This window comes from Bufo bufo, chromosome 3 (genome assembly GCF_905171765.1).
Source record: "Bufo bufo chromosome 3, aBufBuf1.1, whole genome shotgun sequence".
Lineage (NCBI taxonomy): Eukaryota > Metazoa > Chordata > Amphibia > Anura > Bufonidae > Bufo > Bufo bufo.
The window spans coordinates 651,662,326-651,686,070 of NC_053391.1; the positions used below are offsets into that span (position 1 = coordinate 651,662,326).

Below are 23,745 nucleotides of genomic sequence, written 5' to 3' on the forward strand. Positions count from 1 at the left end.
GGGGCGGATCCGTTTTCTATTGTGCCAGATTGTGTCATAGAAAACGGATCCGTCCCCATTGACTTACATTGTGTGTCAGGACGGATCCGTTTGGCTCAGTTTCGTCAGCCAGACACCAAAACGCTGCAAGCAATGTTCCGCCTCCAAAGCGGAATGGAGATGGAACGAGGGCAAACTGATGGATTCTGAGCGAATCCTTATTCATTCAGAATGCATTAGGACAAAACTGATCCGCTTTGGACCGCGTGTGAGATCCCTGAACGGATCCCACAAACGGAAAACCAAAACGCCAGTGTGAAAGTAGCCTCACAATGTTGTTTTAACAATGTAACATTTTGGAAGGAATATGTAAGATATATGATATTTTAAGATGTAAATACACAAAGAAATGTATATGTATTAATGATTGGAGTCCTTAGCATAATGCAAGTGAATTGAGAGAGGGGGGTCTTCATGTTAACCTAAAGGGGTATAAAAATGAAGGCCACAATGAGAGTGAACATAGGCCCCTGATCAAGCGAAAGCGAAACCTAGGTCGGGCGTGATAGGAGGAACTCCGTTTGTATTTTGATACGTTGCTGAGATCTTTACCTTTGCGAGTATAATAAATGTTATTTATTCGATCTCACTTTGCGGTGCTTCACTATCGGGGGTTCACCTTTTGGTTACATATAGGATGGCATAAACCAAAGGAAGAGTGATACCTGTCGATTGATGATTGACTGCATCAGTTTCTACACGGACACTGACTGTGATCCAGCTTCCTTTGAAAATATAGAGCAGCGCGGTTCCCTTTGATGATATTTGCCCTTTACAGGGGTTATCCAATAGTGCAAATAACCCCCACATAGCCCCTCCTATAGATAATACATACCCACCTCCCTCCGGATCCCTGCACGGCCACTGCTGCTTCTCCCCGTCATGCCGATCAAAACATGGGGGGGGGGGGGGACCAATGCTGTATAAGCACCGCTCCAGCAACGCCCCTGGTGCTCAATACTAATGTCTCTTTCCTTCAAAACACACCTCTCTCCCCTTAGATGGACAGTGCTAGACTTCAGGTCTAGCACTGAGATCTCGCACCTGCACACTATGTAGCTTGCGCACAACATATTCGACTGCTTCCAGAGCAGTGAAGATAAATACTGCACATGCGCTGTTCACGTCACTGAACCTAGAAGTGGCGTGAATGACCCACTTCAGCCGAAGCCGACAGCACCGCCACTTCCGGGCATAGGTTAGGACCCCAGGGCAGCCCCATTTTTCAAACCTGATGTGCCACTTATTTTTGGAATGCTTTTATATATCCACGTGATTTTGAGCTAGCAGCATGGTATAGAGCAGGAGGAGCTGAGCAGATTGTATGTAGTTTGATAGGAAAACATTCAGAAACACTTTCTGGGGTTTGAAGTCCTAGACTTCACGGCCCAGAATTAGCAGGGTTTTCAAGTTTTACTGAATCTTTTCCCATAAAACTATATATCAATCTGCTCAGCTCCTCCTGCTCTATAACCTGCTCAGACACTATGTTCAACCTGACAGGTTCCCTTTGACGGTTTAAAGTGAATAGTGAACTGCTTTTAGATGAAAAAAGAAAAACAATCTTGTAGCCTTTTCAGTCTTTTCCACCAGAATAAAAAATCATAATAAAAACTCCAAAATAGGGCTTAACCCCTTAAGGACCGGGCTCATTTTCACCTTAAGGACCAGGCCATTTTTTGGAAATCTGACCAGTGTCACTTTAAGTGCTCATAACTTTAAAACGCTTTGACTTACCCAGGCCGTTCTGAGATTGTTTTTTCGTCACATATTGTACTTCATGTCACTGCTAAAATTGGGTCAAAAAATTTAATTTTTTTGCATAAAAAAATACAATTTTTACCAAAAATTTTGAAAAATTAGCAAATTTCAAACTTTCAGTTTCTCTACTTCTGTAATACATAGTAATACCCCCAAAAATTATGATGATTTTACATTCCCCATATGTCTACTTCATGTTTGAATTGTTTTGGGAATGATATTTTATTTTTTGGGGATGTTACAAGGCTTAGAAGTTTAGAAGCAAATTTTGAAATTTTCAGAAATCTTCAAAATCCCACTTTTTATGGACCAGTTCAGGTTTGAAGTCACTTTGTGAGGCTTAGATAATAGAAACCTCCCAAAAATGACCCCATTCTAGAAACTACACCCCTCAAGGTATTCAAAACAGTTTTTTCAAACTTTATTAACCCTTTAGGTCTTCCACAAGAGTTAATGGCAGATGGAGAAACAATTTTGAAATTTCTATTTTTTGGAAAATTTTCCAATATAATCAATTTTTTCCAGGAGTAAAACAAGGGTTAACTGCCAAACAACACTCAAAATGGGTTGCCCTGATTCTGTAGTTTGCAAAAACACCCCATATGTGGTCGTAAACTACTGTTTGGCCGAACGGTAGCACATAGAAGGAGGGGAACACCATATGGGTTTTGGAAGGCAGATTTGGCAGGACTGGTTTTGTTTATACCATGTCCCATTTGAAGCCCCCTGTTGCACCCCTAGAATAGAAATTTCAAAAAAGTGACTCCATCTAAGAAAGTACACCCCTCAAGGTATTCAAAACTGGGTTTACAAACTTTGTTAACCCTTTAGGTGTTCCACAAGAGTTAATGGCAGATGGAGAAACAATTTTGAAATTTCTATTTTTTGGAAAAGTTTCCAATATAATACATTTTTTCCAGGAGTAAAACAAGGGTTAACTGCCAAACAACACTCAAAATGGGTTGCCCTGAATCTGTAGTTTGCAAAAACACCCCATATGTGGTCGTAAACTACTGTTTGGCCGAACGGTAGCACATAGAAGGAGGGGAACGCCATATGGGTTTTGGAAGGCAGATTTGGCAGGACTGGTTTTGTTTATACCATGTCCCATTTGAAGCCCCCTGTTGCACCCCTAGAATAGAAATTTCAAAAAAGTGACTCCATCTAAGAAAGTACACCCCTCAAGGTATTCAAAACTGGGTTTACAAACTTTGTTAACCCTTTAGGTGTTCCACAAGAGTTAATGGCAGATGGAGAAACAATTTTGAAATTTCTATTTTTTGGAAAAGTTTCCAATATAATACATTTTTTCCAGGAGTAAAACAAGGGTTAACTGCCAAACAACACTCAAAATGGGTTGCCCTGAATCTGTAGTTTGCAAAAACACCCCATATGTGGTCGTAAACTACTGTTTGGCCGAACGGTAGCACATAGAAGGAGGGGAACGCCATATGGGTTTTGGAAGGCAGATTTGGCAGGACTGGTTTTGTTTATACCATGTCCCATTTGAAGCCCCCTGTTGCACCCCTAGAATAGAAATTTCAAAAAAGTGACTCCATCTAAGAAAGTACACCCCTCAAGGTATTCAAAACTGGGTTTACAAACTTTGTTAACCCTTTAGGTGTTCCACAAGAGTTAATGGCAGATGGAGAAACAATTTTGAAATTTCTATTTTTTGGAAAAGTTTCCAATATAATCAATTTTTTCCAGGAGTAAAACAAGGGTTAACTGCCAAACAACACTCAAAATGGGTTGCCCTGATTCTGTAGTTTGCAAAAACACCCCATATGTGGTCGTAAACTACTGTTTGGCCGAACGGTAGCACATAGAAGGAGGGGAACGCCATATGGGTTTTGGAAGGCAGATTTGGCAGGACTGGTTTTGTTTATACCATGTCCCATTTGAAGCCCCCTGTTGCACCCCTAGAATAGAAATTTCAAAAAAGTGACTCCATCTAAGAAAGTACACCCCTCAAGGTATTCAAAACTGGGTTTACAAACTTTGTTAACCCTTTAGGTGTTCCACAAGAGTTAATGGCAGATGGAGAAACAATTTTGAAATTTCTATTTTTTGGAAAAGTTTCCAATATAATCAATTTTTTCCAGGAGTAAAACAAGGGTTAACTGCCAAACAACACTCAAAATGGGTTGCCCTGATTCTGTAGTTTGCAAAAACACCCCATATGTGGTCGTAAACTACTGTTTGGCCGAACGGTAGCACATAGAAGGAGGGGAACGCCATATGGGTTTTGGAAGGCAGATTTGGCAGGACTGGTTTTGTTTATACCATGTCCCATTTGAAGCCCCCTGTTGCACCCCTAGAATAGAAATTTCAAAAAAGTGACTCCATCTAAGAAAGTACACCCCTCAAGGTATTCAAAACTGGGTTTACAAACTTTGTTAACCCTTTAGGTGTTCCACAAGAGTTAATGGCAGATGGAGAAACAATTTTGAAATTTCTATTTTTTGGAAAAGTTTCCAATATAATACATTTTTTCCAGGAGTAAAACAAGGGTTAACTGCCAAACAACACTCAAAATGGGTTGCCCTGATTCTGTAGTTTGCAAAAACACCCCATATGTGGTCGTAAACTACTGTTTGGCTAAACGGCAGGACATAGAAGAAGGGGAATGTCATATGGTTTTTGGAAGGCAGATTTTGCTGGACTGGTTTATTGACACCATGTACCCTTTCAAGCCCCCTGATGCACCCCTAGAGTAGAAACTCCATAAAAGTGACCCCATCTAGGAAACTATGGGATAAGGTGGTTGTTGTTTTGGGACTATTTTAGGGGTAAATTAGATTTTTGGTTGCTCTATATTACTCTTTTTGAGGCAATGTAACAAAAAAATTAAATTCTAAAATTGTTTCTACATTCGCTATTTAGTTTTGTGGAACACCTAAAGGGTTAACGTAGTTTGTAAAGTAACTTTTGAATACCTTGAGGGGTGTAGTTTCTTAGATGGGGTCACTTTTTTGGAGTTTCTAGTCTAGGCTACATCAGGGGGGGCTTCTAATGGGACATGGTGTCAAAAAAAAAACTGTCCATCAAAATCTGCCTTCCAGAAACCATATGGAGTTCCCTTCGTTCTATGCCCTGCCGTGCGGCTATATAGCCATTTACGACCACATATGGGGTGTTTCTGCAAACTACAGAATCAGGGCCATAAATATTGAGTTTTGTTTGGCTGTTAACCCTAGCTTTATTACCGGCAAAAAGGATTCAAATGGAAATTTTGCCCAAAAATGGGTGTTTTGGCACCGTTTTTATTTTATATTTTTAACACCGTTCATCCGAGGCGTTTGGGCAAAAGTTATTTTTATAGCGACGACTTTTACGCACGCGACGATGCCCAATATGTATGGCTCTCAGACTTTGGAGACACTAAGCAGGCATCCTAAAAACTGCGGCCCTCCAGATGTTGTAAAACTACAATTCCCACCATGCCCTGCTGATGGCTGTAGGTTGTCTGGGCATGCTGGGAGTTATAGTTTTACAACATCTGGAGGGCCGCAGTTTGAGGATGCCTGCACTAAAACTAATATTTTTTTGGGAAAAAAAAAATGTTTCCGTGTCTCCAAAGTCTGAGAGCCATAGTTTTTTATGTTCTCTAGTGGACTGTTGGGGATTATAAAAATTTAGTACTCCATGGAAGTGTGATACTCCCTGAAGCAATCGATAATGCAGAGGCCCGGATGATCGGGGCACGTGTCACACTGAGTGGTGGTGTCCTTCCGTATCCCCCTCTTGTGACACACTCTGCACTTTTTTTGGGTTCGTCCCTTCTTTCCAGTATGGGGGACCACACCTGGAAAGTGTTGGCCAGGGACGATCCGGGCGCCTCCAATTCCCGAGGTACTCCGGCCTGCTCTTTCCCGGTCCGAAAAGATCAGGGCCTTGAGGACTGCCTCATAGAATTGGAGGAATGTCCCTGTGCTGCCAGCGCTTCGGGATAGTACAAAAGAGTTGTACATGGCAACCTGTACCAAGTAGACCGCAACTTTTTTGTACCATGCCCGGGTTTTGCGCATGGCGTTATATGGCTTGAGGACTTGATCAGAGAGATCAACTCCTCCCATATACCGATTGTAGTCGACGATACAATCGGGCTTGAGGACCGTTGCCGCGGTACCTCGCACAGGGACTGGGGTGGTGCTGTTACTGTGGATTGTGGACAGCATAAGGACATCCCTCTTGTCCTTATACCTGACCAGCAACAGGTTTCCACTGGTAAGGGCACAGGTCTCACCCCTGGGGATAGGTACCTGGAGGGGGTAGGCAGGGAGGCCGCGTTGATTTTTCCGCACGGTCCCACAAGCGAACGTGGATCTGGCGGCAAGGGACCTGAACAAGGGGATACTGGTATAAAAGTTGTCCACGTACAAGTGGTAACCGTTATCCAGCAGTGGGTACATAAGGTCCCACACGAGTTTCCCGGTAACACCCAGAGTGGGGGGACATTCTGGGGGTTGAATACGGGAATCTCGCCCCTCGTACACACGAAATTTGTAAGTGTACCCTGAGGTACTCTCACAAATTTTGTATAGCTTCACGCCATACCTCGCCCGCTTTGTGGGAATGTATTGGCGGAAACTGAGTCTCCCCTTGAACGCAACGAGAGACTCATCAACCGCGACCTCCCTTCCAGGTACGTAGGCCTCCATGAATTTGGCCCCAAAGTGATCGATGACCGGCCGTATCTTATACAGCCGGTCATAGGCAGGATCACCTCGGGGTGGACATGCTGCATTATCGGAATAATGCAGACATTTCCGGACGGCCTCAAACCGGGAGCGTGTCATGACCATACTGTACAGTGGGGTCTGGTATAGGACGTCCCCACTCCAGTATTGCCTGACACTGGGTTTTTGGACTAGACCCATATGCAGCACGAGGCCCCAAAATGTCCTCATCTCGGCTGCACTGACCGGCGTCCAGCCACCGGGTCTAGCCAAAAATGAGCCTGGGTTTTGAGCGACGAACTGTTGGGCGTACAGATTCGTCTGCTCCACCATCAGATTCACCAGTGGGTTACTGAAAAAAAAACTAAAATAGTCAATTTCAGTAAACCCCACTGTGGGAATCTGGATTCCAGGATTGCCAGCAAAATCCGGAATCTCAGGCTCAAAGTCCACTGGGGGACACCAACTAAGTTCATCGGCAGGGGGCTCCGGTGGACTTATTTGGTGGGCCGGGAAACCAGTACGAACCCCAGGGCGGCTCGTACTAGGGTGGGCCACAGGATCCCTAGCATGGGGTCTGATGGATCAAAAAAAGTTTTGAAATAAAAGAACTTTTTTTTTTTTTTCTAACTTTTCCCTTCTTTCCCTGCCTAACGGTGCCTCTCCCTCACTGACCCTAACCTACCTGGGTGGCGATGGGTGCAGGAGGGTGATGGATGGCGATTAGGGGGACGCAGGAGCTGGTGCCGAACGGTGCTGCACGGTCAGGGTGCTGGACAGGAAGAGGAGGGGAGAGAGGAGCGCAGGAAGTTTGAATCTCGCGCCTCTCTCCCCTGCTCCAATCAGCACCCTGGACAGCGGCGTTCAGCACCAGGGCCAGCAACGCCTCTCCAAATCCTCGGACTGCGATAGGTGGTGTATAATTACGCCACCGATCGCAGTCTTTTTCCGGTTCATCGGGTCACAGGACACCCGAATGGACCGGAAACGCAGAAAACCGCAGGTCTGAATTGACCTGCGGTTTTCTGCGATCGTCGATACGGGGGGGTCAAATGACCCCCCCCTGCATTGTTACGGGATGCCGGCTGAATGATTTCAGCCGGCATCCCGTTCCGATTAACCCCCGCGGCGCCGGAATGCCGATTTTAAGTCAGGACGTACCGGTACGTCCTGTGTCCTTAAGGACTCGGGAAATAGGGCGTACCGGTACGTCCTATGTCCTTAAGGGGTTAAAGGGAACCTGTCACCAGGATTTTGTGTATAGAGCTGAGGACATGGGTTGCTAGATGGCCGCTAGCACATCCGCAATATCCAGTCCCCATAGCTCTGTGTGCTTTTATTGTGTAAAAAAAAACGATTTGATACATATGCAAATTAACCTGAGATGAGTCCTGTACGTGAGATGAGTCTGGGACAGGACTCATCGCAGGTTAATTTACATAAGTATCAAATCGGTTTTTTTACATACTGTAATAAAAGCACACAGAGCTATGGGGACTGGGTATTGCGGATGTGCTAGCGGCCATCTAGCAACCCATGTCCTCAGCTCTATACCCAAAATCCCGGTGACAGGTTCCCTTTAAAACTACAAAAATACAAGACATACATACTGTACATCAATAAAAAAAAAAACAAATACATCAGAAGCTGTTTGAATGTAGGGAAACAAAAAAGGTGATTGAGTGCTGAGGAACACATTTTTTATTTTTTTAAATCAAAAATGCTTTGATTATTTTAGATTTTCTAAGAGGCGCTTCTAAAAGTTCTGAGGGTAAATTTGAGATGCAGTGACATTTACTTTTTTTCTTTTCTGTCTAAATGCAGTCTTCACTTTCCATTATTTTCAGCTTCACTATTGAAAAAGGATTGATAAACCTTAGATAATTGTAAATTCATGATGGACAAAAACTCAACCAGTAAAAGTTATGTATAAAATGTGTATTGCACAGCGATGATTGTATTATATTTAGAGATTAATGAAGTTTTGAAGAAATTGATTCAATCGATTCGTTGAACTTCGATAAGAAATTAGATTTGTTACAAATTCATTTGTAATGAATCTCTATAAATCAGGTATACCCGTATGTCACGGTGGCTGAAGTAATGTATGGGGCAGGCTGCTGCATTGAGCATGCTCCATACGTGGCGGGTGCCAGCTATAGCATACATCAGAAACCTGGCCGCAAAGACGAGGAATAGGGATTAGTGATGATCGAGCATGCTCGGCCGAACACCAGTTAGGCTCGAACATCTCGATGCTCAGCACATACCAGAGAGAAAGACAGCCGTCACTCCAAAGTTAATGCGCGGTGCGCGTGTCCAGGGTCGGCATCCCACAACTATGCAGAGAAGAGGACCGGCACTCGCTAAAGTAGATACAATACTTCTATTTATTGCCACATAGAGGACAGATAAGTGCCGCGCTTCGACTCTACAAATCGAGTATTTTTTCAAAGACTCGATTTGTAGAGTCGAAACACGTCACTTATCTGTCCTCTATGTGGCAATAAACAGAAGTATTGTATCTACTTTAGCGAGTGCTGATTCTCAGCACATAGCGGTATTCGGCCGAATACTGCATGTGCTCGAGCGCAATGCTTTACAGCCAATAAATGTGCAGGTAAATACTGCCCTCACTGTAATGCTGTAGCCATGTTGGCTGCTGGCATTACAGTGATTGGCTGGCCGGAACACGTCATCGGGTGCTATATAGCACTCGATGACGAATGTTCGACTCGTTCTTAGTCAGGGAGAGCTGTGCTGATGAAGGGACAGACAGTGTAGGGAGTGATTTAAGAATATTTTTACCACCAAAACTTTTCAGAGACCCAAAATTCCTTTTAAGGACTATTGTGTGTGGCAGCAATCTATATTTTTAGCGCAACCTGTGGTAGGTCAACAAGTCAGGAGGATGAGCAGAGTGAGGAAGTGGAAGAAGAGGTGGTCGACAGTGAAGTCACTGACCCAACCTGGGAGGGTGGAAAGCTGAGCGAGGACAGCAGTACAGAGGGGGAGGGATCTGCTGCACCGTAACAGGCTGGAAGAGGCAGTGGGTGGCAAAAGGGAGCAGCCCGCAACTGTTCCACAGAGCACCCCCTTATGGAAATCTCCTTTGCCAAGGGGTAGGTGTTCCGCAGTATGCCACTTTTTTGAGGAAAGTGCCTACGACAAAAGAATAGTAGTTTGCAACCTGTGCAGTACCAAAATGAGCCGGGGCGTGAACACTAGCAACCTCACCACCACCAGCATGATCCGGCACATAGCCACCAAGCACCGTAATAAGTGGGGCGAACGCCTAGGTCCACAATCTGTGTCTGCAGGTCACACCACTGCCTCCTCTTCCCCTATCTTACATGCTGGCCAATCCCCTGTCGAAGGCGCAGGCCCGGATGCCTCCCGCCCTGTTTCTGGACCTTCGCAAGCACCATCAGCGACCACATCCACTTCTGTGTCCCAGCGCAGCGTACAAATGTCCTTACCCCAGGCATTTGAATGCAAGCGCAAAAACCCAGCCACCCACCCACAGGCCATAGCACTAAATGCGCAGCTTTCACAATTACTGGCCCTGGAAATGTTACCATTTAGGCTTGTTGACACGGAGGCCTTCTGCAGTCTGGTGGCTACGCAGTCCCCAGCCGCCACTATTTTTCAAGGTGTGCTGCGCCCGCCTTACACCAACATGTGTCCCATAACATCACACGTGCCCTGAACAATGCAGTTACTGGGAAGGTCCACTTAACCACGGACACATGGACAAGTGCATTCAGCAATGGACACTACATTTCCCTGACGGCACACTGGGTGAATGTTGTGGAGGCCGGGAATGAGTCATACCCTGGCATGGCAGAGGTCCTACCGACGCCAAGAATTGCATCAGGGTTTCCGCCACCACCTACGTTAGTGGATCCAACCCCCACTTCTCCTTCTCCGCCTCCACTTCCACCTCTGAATTATCCGCGTGCAGCACCAGTCAGTCATCAGTCGGTAGCTGGAAGCAGTGTAGCACTGCAGTGGGGAAACGGCAACAGGCCGTGTTGAAGCTGATATGCTTAGGGGACAAACAGCACACAACCGCAGAGCTGTGGCAGGGGATTAGAGACCAGACTGAGCTGTGGCTCCCGACACTCAACCTAGAACCTGGCATGGTTGTGTCTGATAATGGCCGGAACTTGGTGGCAGCTTTGGTGCTCGGCAAGCTCACACACATCCAATGCCTAGCCCACATCTTAAACTTAGTGGTTCAGCATTTTCTCAAAACCTACATCAATTTGCCTGAGCTACTGGTGAAGGTGCGCCGCGTGTGTGCACATTTCCGCAAGTCATCAACAGCTTCAGCCGGTCTGTCAACGCTGCAGCAGCGCTTGAAATTGCCATCTCACTGGCTGTTGTGTGATGTGAGCACGTGCTGGAACTCCACGTTCAACATGTTGGCAGGCTTTGTGAGCAGCAGAGAGCAGTAGTGGAATACCAGCTGCAACATGGTCGTCGCCTTTCCAGTCAGCTTCCGCTATTCACAAGCGAGCAGTGGTCATGGATGTCTGACCTCTGAAAAACTTTGAGGAATCAACACAGATGGTGAGCGTCGATAACGCTATTAGCGTAACCATCCCACTTCTGTGTCTACTCAAACGCTCGCTGCTCACAATTAAGGACGACGCTTTGCATGTGGAAGAGGTGGAAATGGGGGAAGACATTACACAGGGTGATATCCAGGCCACCCTCAGTTTGTCTTCTCAGCGCGAATTGGACAATGAAGAGGAGGAGGAGGAGGAGCAGGAGACGGTTACCTACGCTACAGAGGGTAGTACCCATGGAAGTTTAATTTCATCTGTTCTGTGTGGGTGGGAAGAAGAGGCGGACGAGCATGAGGAGATTGAGAGTGATTCTCCTGATGACGACAGCGAAGTCTTGCCTGTTGGTACTCTGGCACACATGGCTGACTTCATGTTAGGCTGCCTTTCCCACTCCCCGCGCGTTATAAGCATTTTACTCAACACGGATTACTGGTTGTTCACCCTTCTCGACCCCCACTACAAAGAGAACTTCTCATCTCTCATTTCTCTGGTGGAGAGGACCAGCAAAACGGTGCAATACCAGAAGATCCTTGTTGAAAGATTGCTCCAAAAAATACTGTAGTACCAGTAACTTGGCCAGGTGCATGTTCAGCTTCTGCGCCATTGGATGATCAGTGATCGATTGCTGTCAAAGAGATTGATTGCTGTAGTGAGGAGAAGGAGGAGCATTAGGAGCAATAGATGACATTGAAGTCGATGGGAAGGAACAACAGCTTCCTTCTGCTGATGTTGACAAGCCCCGACTGCTGGAGAGGGGGTGCTGGCCGATGGCCATAGTGTACAGCAGTAACTGAACCAGTAATGTTACAGATTAAGACAGCGATATATTAAACCGCCTTTTAATACTGAGGCCCAGTAATTCTATATATAAACTAACAGATTATCTGCAAATGTATCCGCAGTTCAACAAGATGCAGACGGCGAATTATTAGACTACACTTTAATACAGAGGCACAGTAATTTTATATATGAACTAACAGATTAACGGAGATGGTGTCAGCAGTTCAAATAGATGCAGACAGTGATATAATAAACTGCCCTTTAATACTGAGCCACAGTGATTCTATATATAAACTAACAGATTAACTGGAAATGTGTCAGCAGTTCAACAAAATGCAGACAGCAATATATTAGACCGCCCTTTAGTGCTGAGGCACAGTAATCCTATGTATAAACCAACAGATTAATGGGCATTGTGTCAGCAGTTGAACAAGATGCAGAAGGCGATATATTAGACAGTCCTTTAATACTGAGACACAGTCATTCTATATAGAAACTAACAGATTAACAAGGATTGTGTCAGAAGTTCAAAAAGATGCAGATGGCGATATATTAGACCACCATTAAATACTGAGGCACAGTAATTATATATATATATATATATATATATAAAGTAATTCTATATATAAACTAACAGATTAACAGAGATTGTGTCAGCAGTTACACCACACTTTAATACTGAGGCACAGTAATTCTATATATAAACTAACAGATTAACTGTGAATGTGCCAACAGTTCAACAAGATGCAGACGGTGATATATTAAACCACACTTTAATACTGAGGCACAATAATTCTATTTATAAACTGACAGATTAAATGTGATTGTGGCAGCAGTTCAACAAGATGCACATGGTGATTACACTCACCCTGCAGTCTCCCTATGCTCCCCCTACAGTGTCTAAAAACTCTCCCTACGATCTCCCTGCACTGCACCTGCACTCTCCCTATCCAATATTCTACAATTAAAAGCTTTGTTAAACACTGTCCCTAGCACTTGTCACGTCTGTCCCTGTGCTCAACTCACAGTGAAATGGTGGAGACAGAGCAGGATAAAGCTTTTTATAGGACTATGACATCACAGGGGATGGCTATCTGCTGATTGGCTGGCTGCATGGCATTATGGGTCATATGGCGTTCCCGGGCTTCTTACTTTCACTTTGTAACATGTGCAGCAGCCATTTTAGAAAGAATCAGATTATTTACCATGAAGCGCAAGGAAATTTGGCTTTGGGGAGAATCACATTTTTCTTAAGCTTCAGATCAAATTCCGCTTTGGATGTTTCGATTCTCTCAACACTAGTTATTTATATGGAGCTCTAGTGAGATATGAAAAAGTATGTGTGCAGAGGATGCAGAAGTAAGACATGATACTGTACAGAGTAGATGTATAGCAGTAGTTCTGTCAGTGTATATTTTATTTTGACAGGGATTCTTCTTAGCCTATAAATGAAAACAGCCAACCACTTTTATTTTCTTCAGGCTGTTTGCAGACCATAAAAGGTGCACTGCTAAGCAGGGGAGGGGCCAACAAGCACAGGAGATGCTGTACTGATAATCAGGGGAGTTTCAGATCACAGGAGGTGCTACATTAGTAAGCAGGGGAGGGGCCAACGAGCGGAGGAGATTATTTTTTCTTTTAATGCTTTTTACAGGTTATGCAAAGTGTAAGGAAAGGGCCAAAGGGTACAGGAGAAGGTACATTACTAAGCAGGGGAGGTGTCAAAGAAGAAAATGCATTACTTAGCAGAAGATGGACAAAACATCAAAAGGGATAAGAAAAATTAAATCTTTTCAGCGATATAATGGGGGGACATTCAGAATAATAAACCTATCATTCAGAGGTTATTCTCTAAATACCTTTTAATGATGCTGGAGATAATGTAACAAAACAATGGTAATAAATTCACTTGCAGCATCTTTGCTTCACTACCACAGCCCACTGATACAGCACTATTATAATTCTTACAATGAAAGGTTGGACCTCAATTATAAATCTGGAGGCACAGAACAAAGGATCTACCATTGACAACAGGTGATCAGGACCGCTCATCTGCTCCCTCTTGCTGCCCACTGACCTTGCACAGATTATAGCGTATGCCCACAACTCTCCATCATAATCAAATCAAGCACGTTAATTGGTTATGATGTAACTGGGATTCTGTTTTTTCGTGTGGCTGCTGTAAAGCATATCTGAATTTATGGTCACAGCTCAGAGCAGCAGCAATTGCCCCTATAATCGCATAATGCAAAGAAAATAAAAGTATTATGAAAAAAATGTTAACTTTCAAAATGATTTGTATAGTAGAGCATGCTCAAACAATAGTGTGTAGCAGAGTTAATTTTATCATCTATAATAGCTATCTAAAAGAAAGCAGTTCATTGAATGTTCATGTATGGGGTTTCCCTTAAAGGCATGGTCAGGAGACCACCATACACATTAGATCAGTATTTTACTACTAGGGTTCCCAGGAGCCCTGTCAAATCTGTATAAAGACCAACAGAAAAAAAATCTAAATAAAGTTGGAGGTACAGTAGAGTCACCATTGTGCTGGCTGCTGCTCCACTTCTCCTTGTGGGCACTACTTACTCAACTGGTCCTACTGTTCACCCGGTTGTCTGGGTGCTGTTTGCCATTCTTCCCCTGCCAACGGTGGCCCTGGCAGGGGAAGGAGGGTGTTTTCAGTGTATGCTGCAGGCTGTGGCCTGTGTTCCCTTGTGAAGGCCTCCAGATCTGTCTCTTAAGTCATGCATTTGTTCTCAGCCATTTAAAGAGACAGCAAGTGCACACTCAAAGTCTTCCCCAGCCTATGGCTGGTGGAGGCAGGGTATTTAAGGCACCTTTCTCAATGGGAGGGTGAACACGCTTTTAATTTCCTAGTCTCTAGTTACCAGTGAAAGTGTGATTCTCTGCCATGACTACCTGTGTACCAACCTCCTATCTGACAACCCATTCTCGCTCCTAGCTGCCTGCCCTGACATTAACATGTTTCTCGTATTCCCCTGTTGCTGCCTGCCCTGACCCCAGGCTTGTTTCTCGAATTTGATTGTACATTGCCTACTCTAACCCCAGCCTGTTACCGGACTACAAATTGTCACAAACTCAGCTGTCCGGGCTCCAGCGATGCAATCTTCAGCTTCATACAGCCGCGTTGGTAGAGACGGGCTGCTAAGCCACGCTCCCTGTGATGTGACAGCACCCTTAGTAACAGGATGCAATGCGCAGTGGTGTGTGCTGGGGGGAGATTAGCAGTGGGCTGATTGCAGAGCTGTTCTATCCCTACATGTATGTGCTAATGTTTCTGATTAATGGAGCACCGAACTATAAGGTTCTGATTAGGGATGAGCGAATCGACTTCGGATGAAACATCCGAAGTCGATTCGCATAAAACTTCGTTCTAATACTGTACGCAGCAGTACCTTGGAAGTGGTACCTTGGAACCGAACCCGAGTTCGGGAAATGTTTTTTTAAAGTACAAATTTATTTATGAAGTTATTGCGCGAAGTCGATTTGCTCATCCCTAATTCTAATCCTGGAACTTGGTGCTCTATTTAAACCCCTTCATAGCCTTATTCCAGTGCCAGTGATAGTCTCTGACTCACTAGCTGTTTTCCTGGTTCCTGTGCTTATTGCATTGCATTGCTTGTCTTCTGACCACTCTTTGTCTTTCGTTTGGTACTGCGTTGTCTGTCTGGTTCTGATCTCAGCTTATCTTCTAACCACTCTCTGTCTCTCGTTTAGTACTGTCTAATCTGTCTGGTTCTAACCCATTTATGTACAACCCTGTTTTTTTGTTGTTTTGTCTCTTAGTGTTTGTCTCTGCACGTAAGTAGCATAGGGACTGTTGACCAGTTGCGGTCTTGCTACCTCGAGCTTGCACTGCAAGTGGTTAGGGAAAGCGGGCTTGGTTTTAAGTTACGGCTCACTGTCCCTGTCTGCCCCTACCTACAGATTTCACACATATATTGCCTGACTCCTCATTGACTGTGGGTCAGCTGTCAACTACACCGGGACGATCTCAAGAGGTAGGGTAGTGGTCTGGTGACTCCCCTGCAGTGAAGACCAGATGCCTGTTTAGGGGTTAAAGGGTGAAAACCAGGAGACTGCCAGGACAAGGCCCTTAGAGTTAGTAGAAAGACAAACTAGTTAGGCTACTTTCACACTAGCGTTAATATTTTCCGGTATTGAGATCTGTCATAGGGTCTCAATACCGAAAAAAAAAAGCTTCTGTTTCGTCCCCATTCATTGTCAATGGGGACAAAACCTAACTGAACAGAACGGAATGTTCCAAAATGCATTCCGTTCTGTTCTCATACCGAAGAGCAAACCGCAGCGTGCTGAGGTTTGCTTTCCGTTCTGAGATGCAGAGCAAGACAGATCCGTCATGACCCACAATGCAAATCAATGGGGATGGTTCCGTTTTCTCTGACACAATCTGACACAATAGAAAACTGATCCGTCCCCCATTGACTTTCAATGGAGTTCATGGCGGATCCGTCTTGGGTATGTTAAAGCTAATACAACCGGATCCGTTCATAACTAGATGCAGACAGTTGTATTATAAGTAACGGAAGTGTTTTTGCTGAACCCTGCCGGATCCAGCAAAACTGCTAGTGTGAAAGTAGCCTTAATTGGAACAGTGAGTCCATATCCACTGCCTTTACAATGAGAGATTGTATTAATATGTAGAGAAAATCTAAATCGCACATCCTCATTCCTATGCTTCTGATATAACAACTGTTTTCAATTTTCAGCATTTCTTTTGATAAAACATGGCTATACAGCACTATTATCAATCATTTGCTGTGCACTATTAGGAGGCATTAGTATACAGTTTGATCAAAGAGCAGAGGCCCACTTACCACGACAAGGTTGCCTCTTATTTAAGTGGGAACCTACTCTAACCATGGCGCGGCGCCGTGCGGTGACCACCGCGCCTCCACACCGCTCCAGCAGGCAATGGGATCCAGCAGCCGCACAGCGGCCCCACTGTACAGTGAGGCCACCTGGGCCCCGGGTCCCATCACTCCACCAGCACGGCACAGAAGCAGCGACGGCCACCGTCCAGCGCCGCATGTGAACTGGTGCAAAGAGCTCACCTGTTCACAGCCTCTTTACAATGAGAGACTCCATTCTTCTACATCTGCACTGCTGTACAATATTTTTGTCAAAATTACAAATATTAACAAAAACTATTAAAAAAATAGCTAAACACTTTAGCATAACAAGCTAATTGAAAAGAATAAAGAAAGGGTTTAGTTTTACATTTCAGTTAATTGAAAACACGTGACAAAAAGTTTCACATATATCTAATTTAAAATATATGATAATTACAATTCAATATTTTTCATTTATTCCAGGGTTGAAGTTTGAAGAGTTGCAAGAAAAATTTGGAGAGGAGTTCTTCAGTCTTTGCTTTGAGGAGAATGAAAGAGTTCTTAGAGCTGTTGGTGGAACATTATTTGACTTCTTCAATGGTTTTGATGCTTTGTTGGAGCATATTAGGACTTCAATTGGAAGACAAGTGACTTTTGAATCCCCCTCTTTCCTATGCAAAGAGCTTGCCGATGGGACCCTCGTCCTCAGTTGCTTCCATCTCCATCACATTGTAGGGTTTGCCATGCTTGGCATGATAAAGGCAGTGGGAAAGAAGATCTACCAACTCAAAGTTGATGTTGAGCAAGTCAATAACGTCAATGAGAAGTTGTTCCCTGAAATTATAAGTCCGGGTAACTGTAACACTCTTATCTTCAAAATCAAGGAACGTGATAATGCAAGCGTCACAAAAGCACCTCCAGCTAGATCGTCCCATGAGCCTTCTGACTTGAGGATTAGTATCAGCACATTCTGTAGAGCGTTTCCCTTCCACCTGATGTTTGACTCCAACATGGTCATACTTCAGCTTGGAGAAGGACTGAGGAAACTTATTAAATGTGAAGTCCATAAAACCTTGAAGTTTCATGATAGTTTTGAGATTGTTTCCCCAAAAATCATCTGTACTTTTGAACAAGTCCTGTTGAGACTGTCCACGCCCTTTTTAATACGGAACGTTCTAGATACATTTGAGCTCGAGAACAAGGAAAAGGTAAAGCTTTCCTTATGTTTACTTATCTTATTTATACAGTGTATTCGGAAAGTCTTCAGACCCTTTTGCTTTTTTTTCACATTTTATGTTGCACCCTTGTGTTAAAATAAAAAAAGTTAATTTTTCTCCATCATTCTGCCCATAATGAGAAAGTGAGAACAGAATGTTAGACATATTTGCTAATTTATTGAAAATGAAAAACTAAAATTTTGCATTGACATAAGTATTCAGACCTTTTACTCAGTACTTAGTTGAAACACCTTTGGCAGCAATTACAGCGTCCTTTGGTATGAAGCCACAAGGTTGCAGACCTGGATTTGGGGATTTTCTGCCATTCTTATCTGCAGATCCTGTAGAAATGTTTGAATGGGTTCAAGGCAGGGCTGTGGCTGAGCCACTCAAAGACATTCACAGAATTGTCCCTAAGTCCCTCCTGTGTCATTTTGGCTGTGTGCTCAATGTCATTGTCTTGTTGGAAGGTAAACCTTCAGCCCAGTCTGAGGTTCAGAGCACGCTGGGCCAGGTTTTCATTAAGAATACCTCTGTACTTTGCTCCATTCAGCTTTCCCTTAACCATGACCAGTCTCCCTGTTCCAGCCACTGAACACCCCCCCCCCCCCCCCCCCCCCACAGCTTGATGCTGCCACCACCATGCTTTACTGGAAGGATTTTATTGGACAGGTTAGCGAAATTCTGCAAGTTTTTCCCATCTGCACACAGGATCTCTGGAGCTCAGTCAGAGTGACTATTGGGTTCTTGATCACCTATCTTACCAAGGCCCTTCTCTGATTACTTAGTTTGGTATGGCAACCAAGCCAATGAAGGGTCGTTCCAAACTTCTTCCATTTAAGAAATACGGTGGCCACTGTGCTCTTGGGAACTTTCAGTGCAAGAACATTTTTTTGATCTGTGCCTCCACACAACCCTGTCTCTGAGCTCTACAGGCAGTTATTTCCTCCTTATGGCTTGGGTTTTGCTCTGATATGCATTGTCAGCAGTGAGAACATATAAACAGTATATAGACAGGGCTGTGTCTTTCCAAATCATGACCCATCAACTGAATTTACCACAGGTGATCTCCGGTCAAGGTGTAGAAACATCTCAGTCAAGAGAAATGGGAAGCCCTCAGAACTATATTTTTATGTGTCATAGCAAAGGGCCTGAATACTTATGTCCATATAAAATTAAAGTTTTTCCTTTTTCATAAATTTTATAAATTCTGTTTTCACGTTCTCATTATGGAGTATTGAGTGCAGCTTGAATGGGAAAACTTGATTTTTTAATTCAGCACAAGGCCGCAACATAACAAAACGTAAAAAAAAGATAGAAATCTCGTGATGCAATATCATATAGTTTTGAAAAACTGGTCATCTCATGACATACATATGAGGACATGTCCAGCCAAAAGGAAAGGTATGGAATTCATTAAGAAAACACCAGTATTATAAATCAGTGGTCCCCAACCACCGGTCTACGGCCCAGGACCGGGCCCTGGATGATTGTTTGCCGTGGCAATATAGACGAGGAGAGATGCTAGGCGCATGCGCACATCACACTCAACCTCAGGTGGCAGAGCAGGAAGGATGCTGGCCAGCCACTGACACTGCCCCACCAATGGAAATAAACGGCATCTGGGGCGGAGTTGTTTCAGCTAGTATTGGAGGGGGGGAGGGAGCGGGAGAAGGACCTTGGAGTGCAGTTCCTCTTCCTGTGCACCTTGAAAATATCACAGAGACAGACATCAGCAGAGACCCTTGCAGCAGAGCCCAGTGACCACTAGACCCTAGTCAGTTTTGTGCAGCCAATTCAGGTATAGTTACAATGTCATCCTGAAATAAAGGCAGGCAGATATCAATGTAATAGTAAGGCCTATTTCACACTGCTGGATAGTGGAGCTATCTGGTTCCGGCATTGCCAGATTTTACCAGAATGTCTTCCGGTCCCATGGACTATAATGGAGTGTGGCAGAGATTTTTTATGCACGTGAATCAGTCAGCGCAGCCCAGAACCACCCCTAACCACCACCCCCGAGGTCCCTGGGAAAATTGTCTTGCATGAAACTGGTCCTTGGTGCAAAAAAGTTGGGAACCACTGTTATAAATGACATAATAGATGAGTGCCCTGCATTTGGGGTCCAGGAGCTTCAAGTTATACCTCTGTCAGTTGGATATGATCAGGACATGTCAACAGATCATGGACAGAGATCTTAAATATGAGAATTGAAAGTATATAAGAAAGTTGTAGAACATTTTGTATAAGCTTAAAGGGCTTCTGTCACCCCACTAAAGTCTTTTTTTTTTTTTGGCTACTTATAATCCCTATACTGCGATATATCAATACATAATGTTATTAATCATTTTGGTTCAGTAGTTAATAAAAAAAACGGACTTTTATCATATGCAAATTACCGGTCTACCAGCAAGTAGGGCGGCTACTTGCTGGTAGCAGCCGCATCCTCCTTTTAAAAAAACGCCCCCTCATGTTGATTGACAGGGCCAGCTCGTTCTCTGGCTGGCCCTGTCTGCATTCAAAATCTGGCGCCTGCGCCGTACCTGTCTTCAGTCGGCGCAGGCGCACTGAGGGGAGGATGCTCGCTCGGCCGCTCCATCCTCAATGCGCCTGCGCCGATGACGTCACATCTACACCCGGAGCGCGTTCGCTGGCCCTGTCAATCAACATGAGGGGGCGTTTTTTTAAAAGGAGGATGCGGCTGCTACCAGCAAACTACTGAACCAAAATGATTAATAACATTATGTATTGATATATCGCAGTATAGGGATTATAAGTAGCCCAAAAAAAAAAAGAAGACTTTAGTGGGGTGACAGAAGCCCTTTAAGCTTTATTTGCACAAGAGTAGAATGTCTAATGCAAAAAAAACATACAGTACGATGATATCTCAACATGGCCAATGACAAATTTAGCTCTGTGGCTTTGACAAGTTCATCTCAAAATCATAAAAAAGGCTGATTAATTCCCTTTTCCAAGGGTTTTGCGGTGTGATTGTAATGGAAATAACAATGAACTGTTATGAGACCTCCTTTCATCAACTATAGATTGCCGTAATCTCGCGATGTGCGAGCTCGTGCATGCGCAGTTCTTTCCTGAGGCTGATGCCAGCACAGGGAAAGAACACTATACCAGCACTGCGCATGCGCGAGCTCGCGCATCGCGAGATTACGGCAATCTATAGTTAATGAAAGGAAGAGATTCTGAGGACATAGGCGGTGCTGGGCTCCTTCACAGGCGGGCGTGGCTGGGCACGGCTGGGCACAAGGAAGGTTAGTACAGCCCCTTGGACACATTCAAGACTAATTTACATATCTATAAAATCCTTTTTTAAAGAAATTAAAACCACACAGCCCTATAGGACAGATATATTATGGACATGCTAGCGGCGATCTAGCCGTGCATGTCCGCAGCTCTATAGCCCAAAACTTGGTGACAGAATCCCTTTAAGGGCGCCATACCCAAGAAATCCTAGTGAACAAACAAACATGGAAAATGAACATAAAAAATAAATAAAGTAAATTATAAAAATCCCTCATTTTTTTCTGGGCCGAAGCCGAGCAAAGAGAGGTGTGTGTGCGCTCAAATGTGAGAAAGTGAAGTGCGTGCAAATGTGCCATCACTCAGTGGGCTCCCACCCCCAGTGAGTTCAGGCACCCCAGGGTCACCACTCCTTGGGCACTCCTGGGGCTTTCAAACCTCTCAGTCCCTGGCTTAGATCCAGCAGAGGCCTTGGTCACCTAGCAAGGGTACATTTAAAGCCAAGCCGTACACCCTAGGCTTGATGTGTGGTTCTCTCCTCTAAATCCTGGCAGGGCTCTGGCCACCAGGAATCTAAGAACAGATACTACACTTGATCTTAGCCAAAAGGCCAAGAAGCGATGCAGTACATCAAACCTCAAACAAGACCCTAAAACACATTCAGATCCCATAGCAAGGCAGTGGGTATGGACCTACTGTTTCACTGAATGGATTTGGCTTAGGGCTACTCCTAAGGTTGTTTTCTAAGTGGCCCCCTGATTTTTACCCTTTTTAACCCTTCCAGTCTAAGTGCCCCCTGGGTTTCACACCTGTGCAGGGATCTGGTCTTCACCGAAGGGGAACCTCCAGGCTGCTACCTGTTGTAGTAATTTCTGTTTAGTGACAGCTGACCCAGGTTGATCAGTACGATAAACAGGTGGAGGCAAGGTTCAACATGGTCAACAGACAGAAGTCAACAGGTGGGCAAGATTCAACATGGTCAACAGGCAGAGGTCAGGCAGGAGGATCAGAGGACACTAAACACCTTCACCAAGCTAGAAACCTTACTGCTCAGACACCTTACCATAGGGGAAAGGCACCTTAAATACACTGGGAAGGCTAGTAATAGCCTAGGGCCACATTAATAATAGTATAATAATAATTCTTTATTTCTATAGTGCCAACATATTCTGCAACACTTTACAATCAGGGGGTTCAAGTACAAACAGAGTCATAAATAACATAAGAAATAGACAAGTCAACAATTAAAGCAAGAGGACTGAGGGCCCTGCTCACAGAAGCTTACAATTTATGAGAAGATGAGGGTGAGACAAAAGGTAGAAGTGCTTGTTTTATACAATGGTTCGGCCATCTTAACACAATAGGGGAGTAAATATAAGGCTACATAAGCCAGTCACCAGCTGGTATCTGTAGTGCTTCTGAGTGCATGGAGTGTTGTGGATGCTTATAAATCAGGTTCAGAGGAATCATTCTGAGGGTGGTGAATAGAGAAGGGTTTGATCAGCACCTAAAAATGTAGATGTTGTGAATTGACCTAATTGTTTGGAGTAGGGCATTCCAGAGAATAGTACAACCCTGGTGCAGCCTGAGAGAAGTCATGGAGACGGAAGTGAGATGTTCGGATTATGGTGGATGTTAGTCGTAAGTCATTGGCTGAACGGAGGGCACAGATAGGATGATAGGTAGAGATGAGGGAGGAGATGTAAGGGGGTGCAGCGCTGTGGAGAGCTTTGTGGGTGAGAAGGAAAACTTTAAATTGAATTCTGTACTGTATGGGCAACCAGTGCATTGAGTGGCACAGGGTGGAGGCTTCGGAGTAGCGGTTAGACAGATAGATGAGCCTGGCTTAGGATGTGCACACTGGCCTTTTAAGAGCTGGAAAGAGCAAATGACCGCAGACATGAAATGGAGAGACCACAGAGGCCTATAATGGAGCACGTAGAGCTACGTCACTTTGGTGGGCAAAGCCACTAGTACAGAGTAGAGAGATTCTGGTGGGCATGTACCGCCAGAGCAAGAGAGCTGTAGGAGCCTCAGAAATCTCTTAGAATCTTTAATAGGAGGCTGAGGATGATGAGAAAGTAAAAAGTAACCCATAGGGGTCTCAAATACATGTTGTTCTCTACTGTGGGTCATAGGCAACTATATCTACAAAATAAGTTTTATTCATTAGCAAAACATTTAAGAAGCAGTGCACAATTAACAATTTTTCTAGTTACCGGTAGTTGCTTTGGGGCAGCAAACTGTAGCTGAGATGACACTTTTGTGATTGTGTTACTAGGAGTAATGGGTAAGATGAAACTGGAAATGTGACTCATTCTCCACATAAACACATCAGTGCAGGTATACACAAGTTTCTATGAGGCAGAGCAGACGTGGCCTATGTATCCTATTACATTATGGTTCAGAAATCACAAAACAGTGCTAGATCAATCCCATGGCAGAGGCCCAATGGACCACATTGACTTATCATTTAATTGTGGCTTTGGATGACGATTTGCATTAGGCCTCATGCAAACCACTGATCCACAAACCATGGATACCTTTCATGTGGACA

General features: G+C 44.4%; 1 protein-coding gene and 1 pseudogene across 1 annotated transcript in view; one reads left to right on the forward strand and one right to left on the reverse strand.

Moving 5' to 3' along the window:
* The window catches only part of GUCY1A2 (guanylate cyclase 1 soluble subunit alpha 2), a 245,866-nt gene that overhangs the window by 81,761 nt on the left and 140,360 nt on the right, over positions 1 to 23,745 (forward strand). Inside the window, 1 exon segment of the mRNA XM_040426272.1 lies at positions 17,197 to 17,921. Within this exon segment, the coding sequence (XP_040282206.1) occupies positions 17,197 to 17,921 (725 nt within the window).
* On the reverse strand, positions 21,715 to 21,810 carry LOC120996683 (annotated as a pseudogene).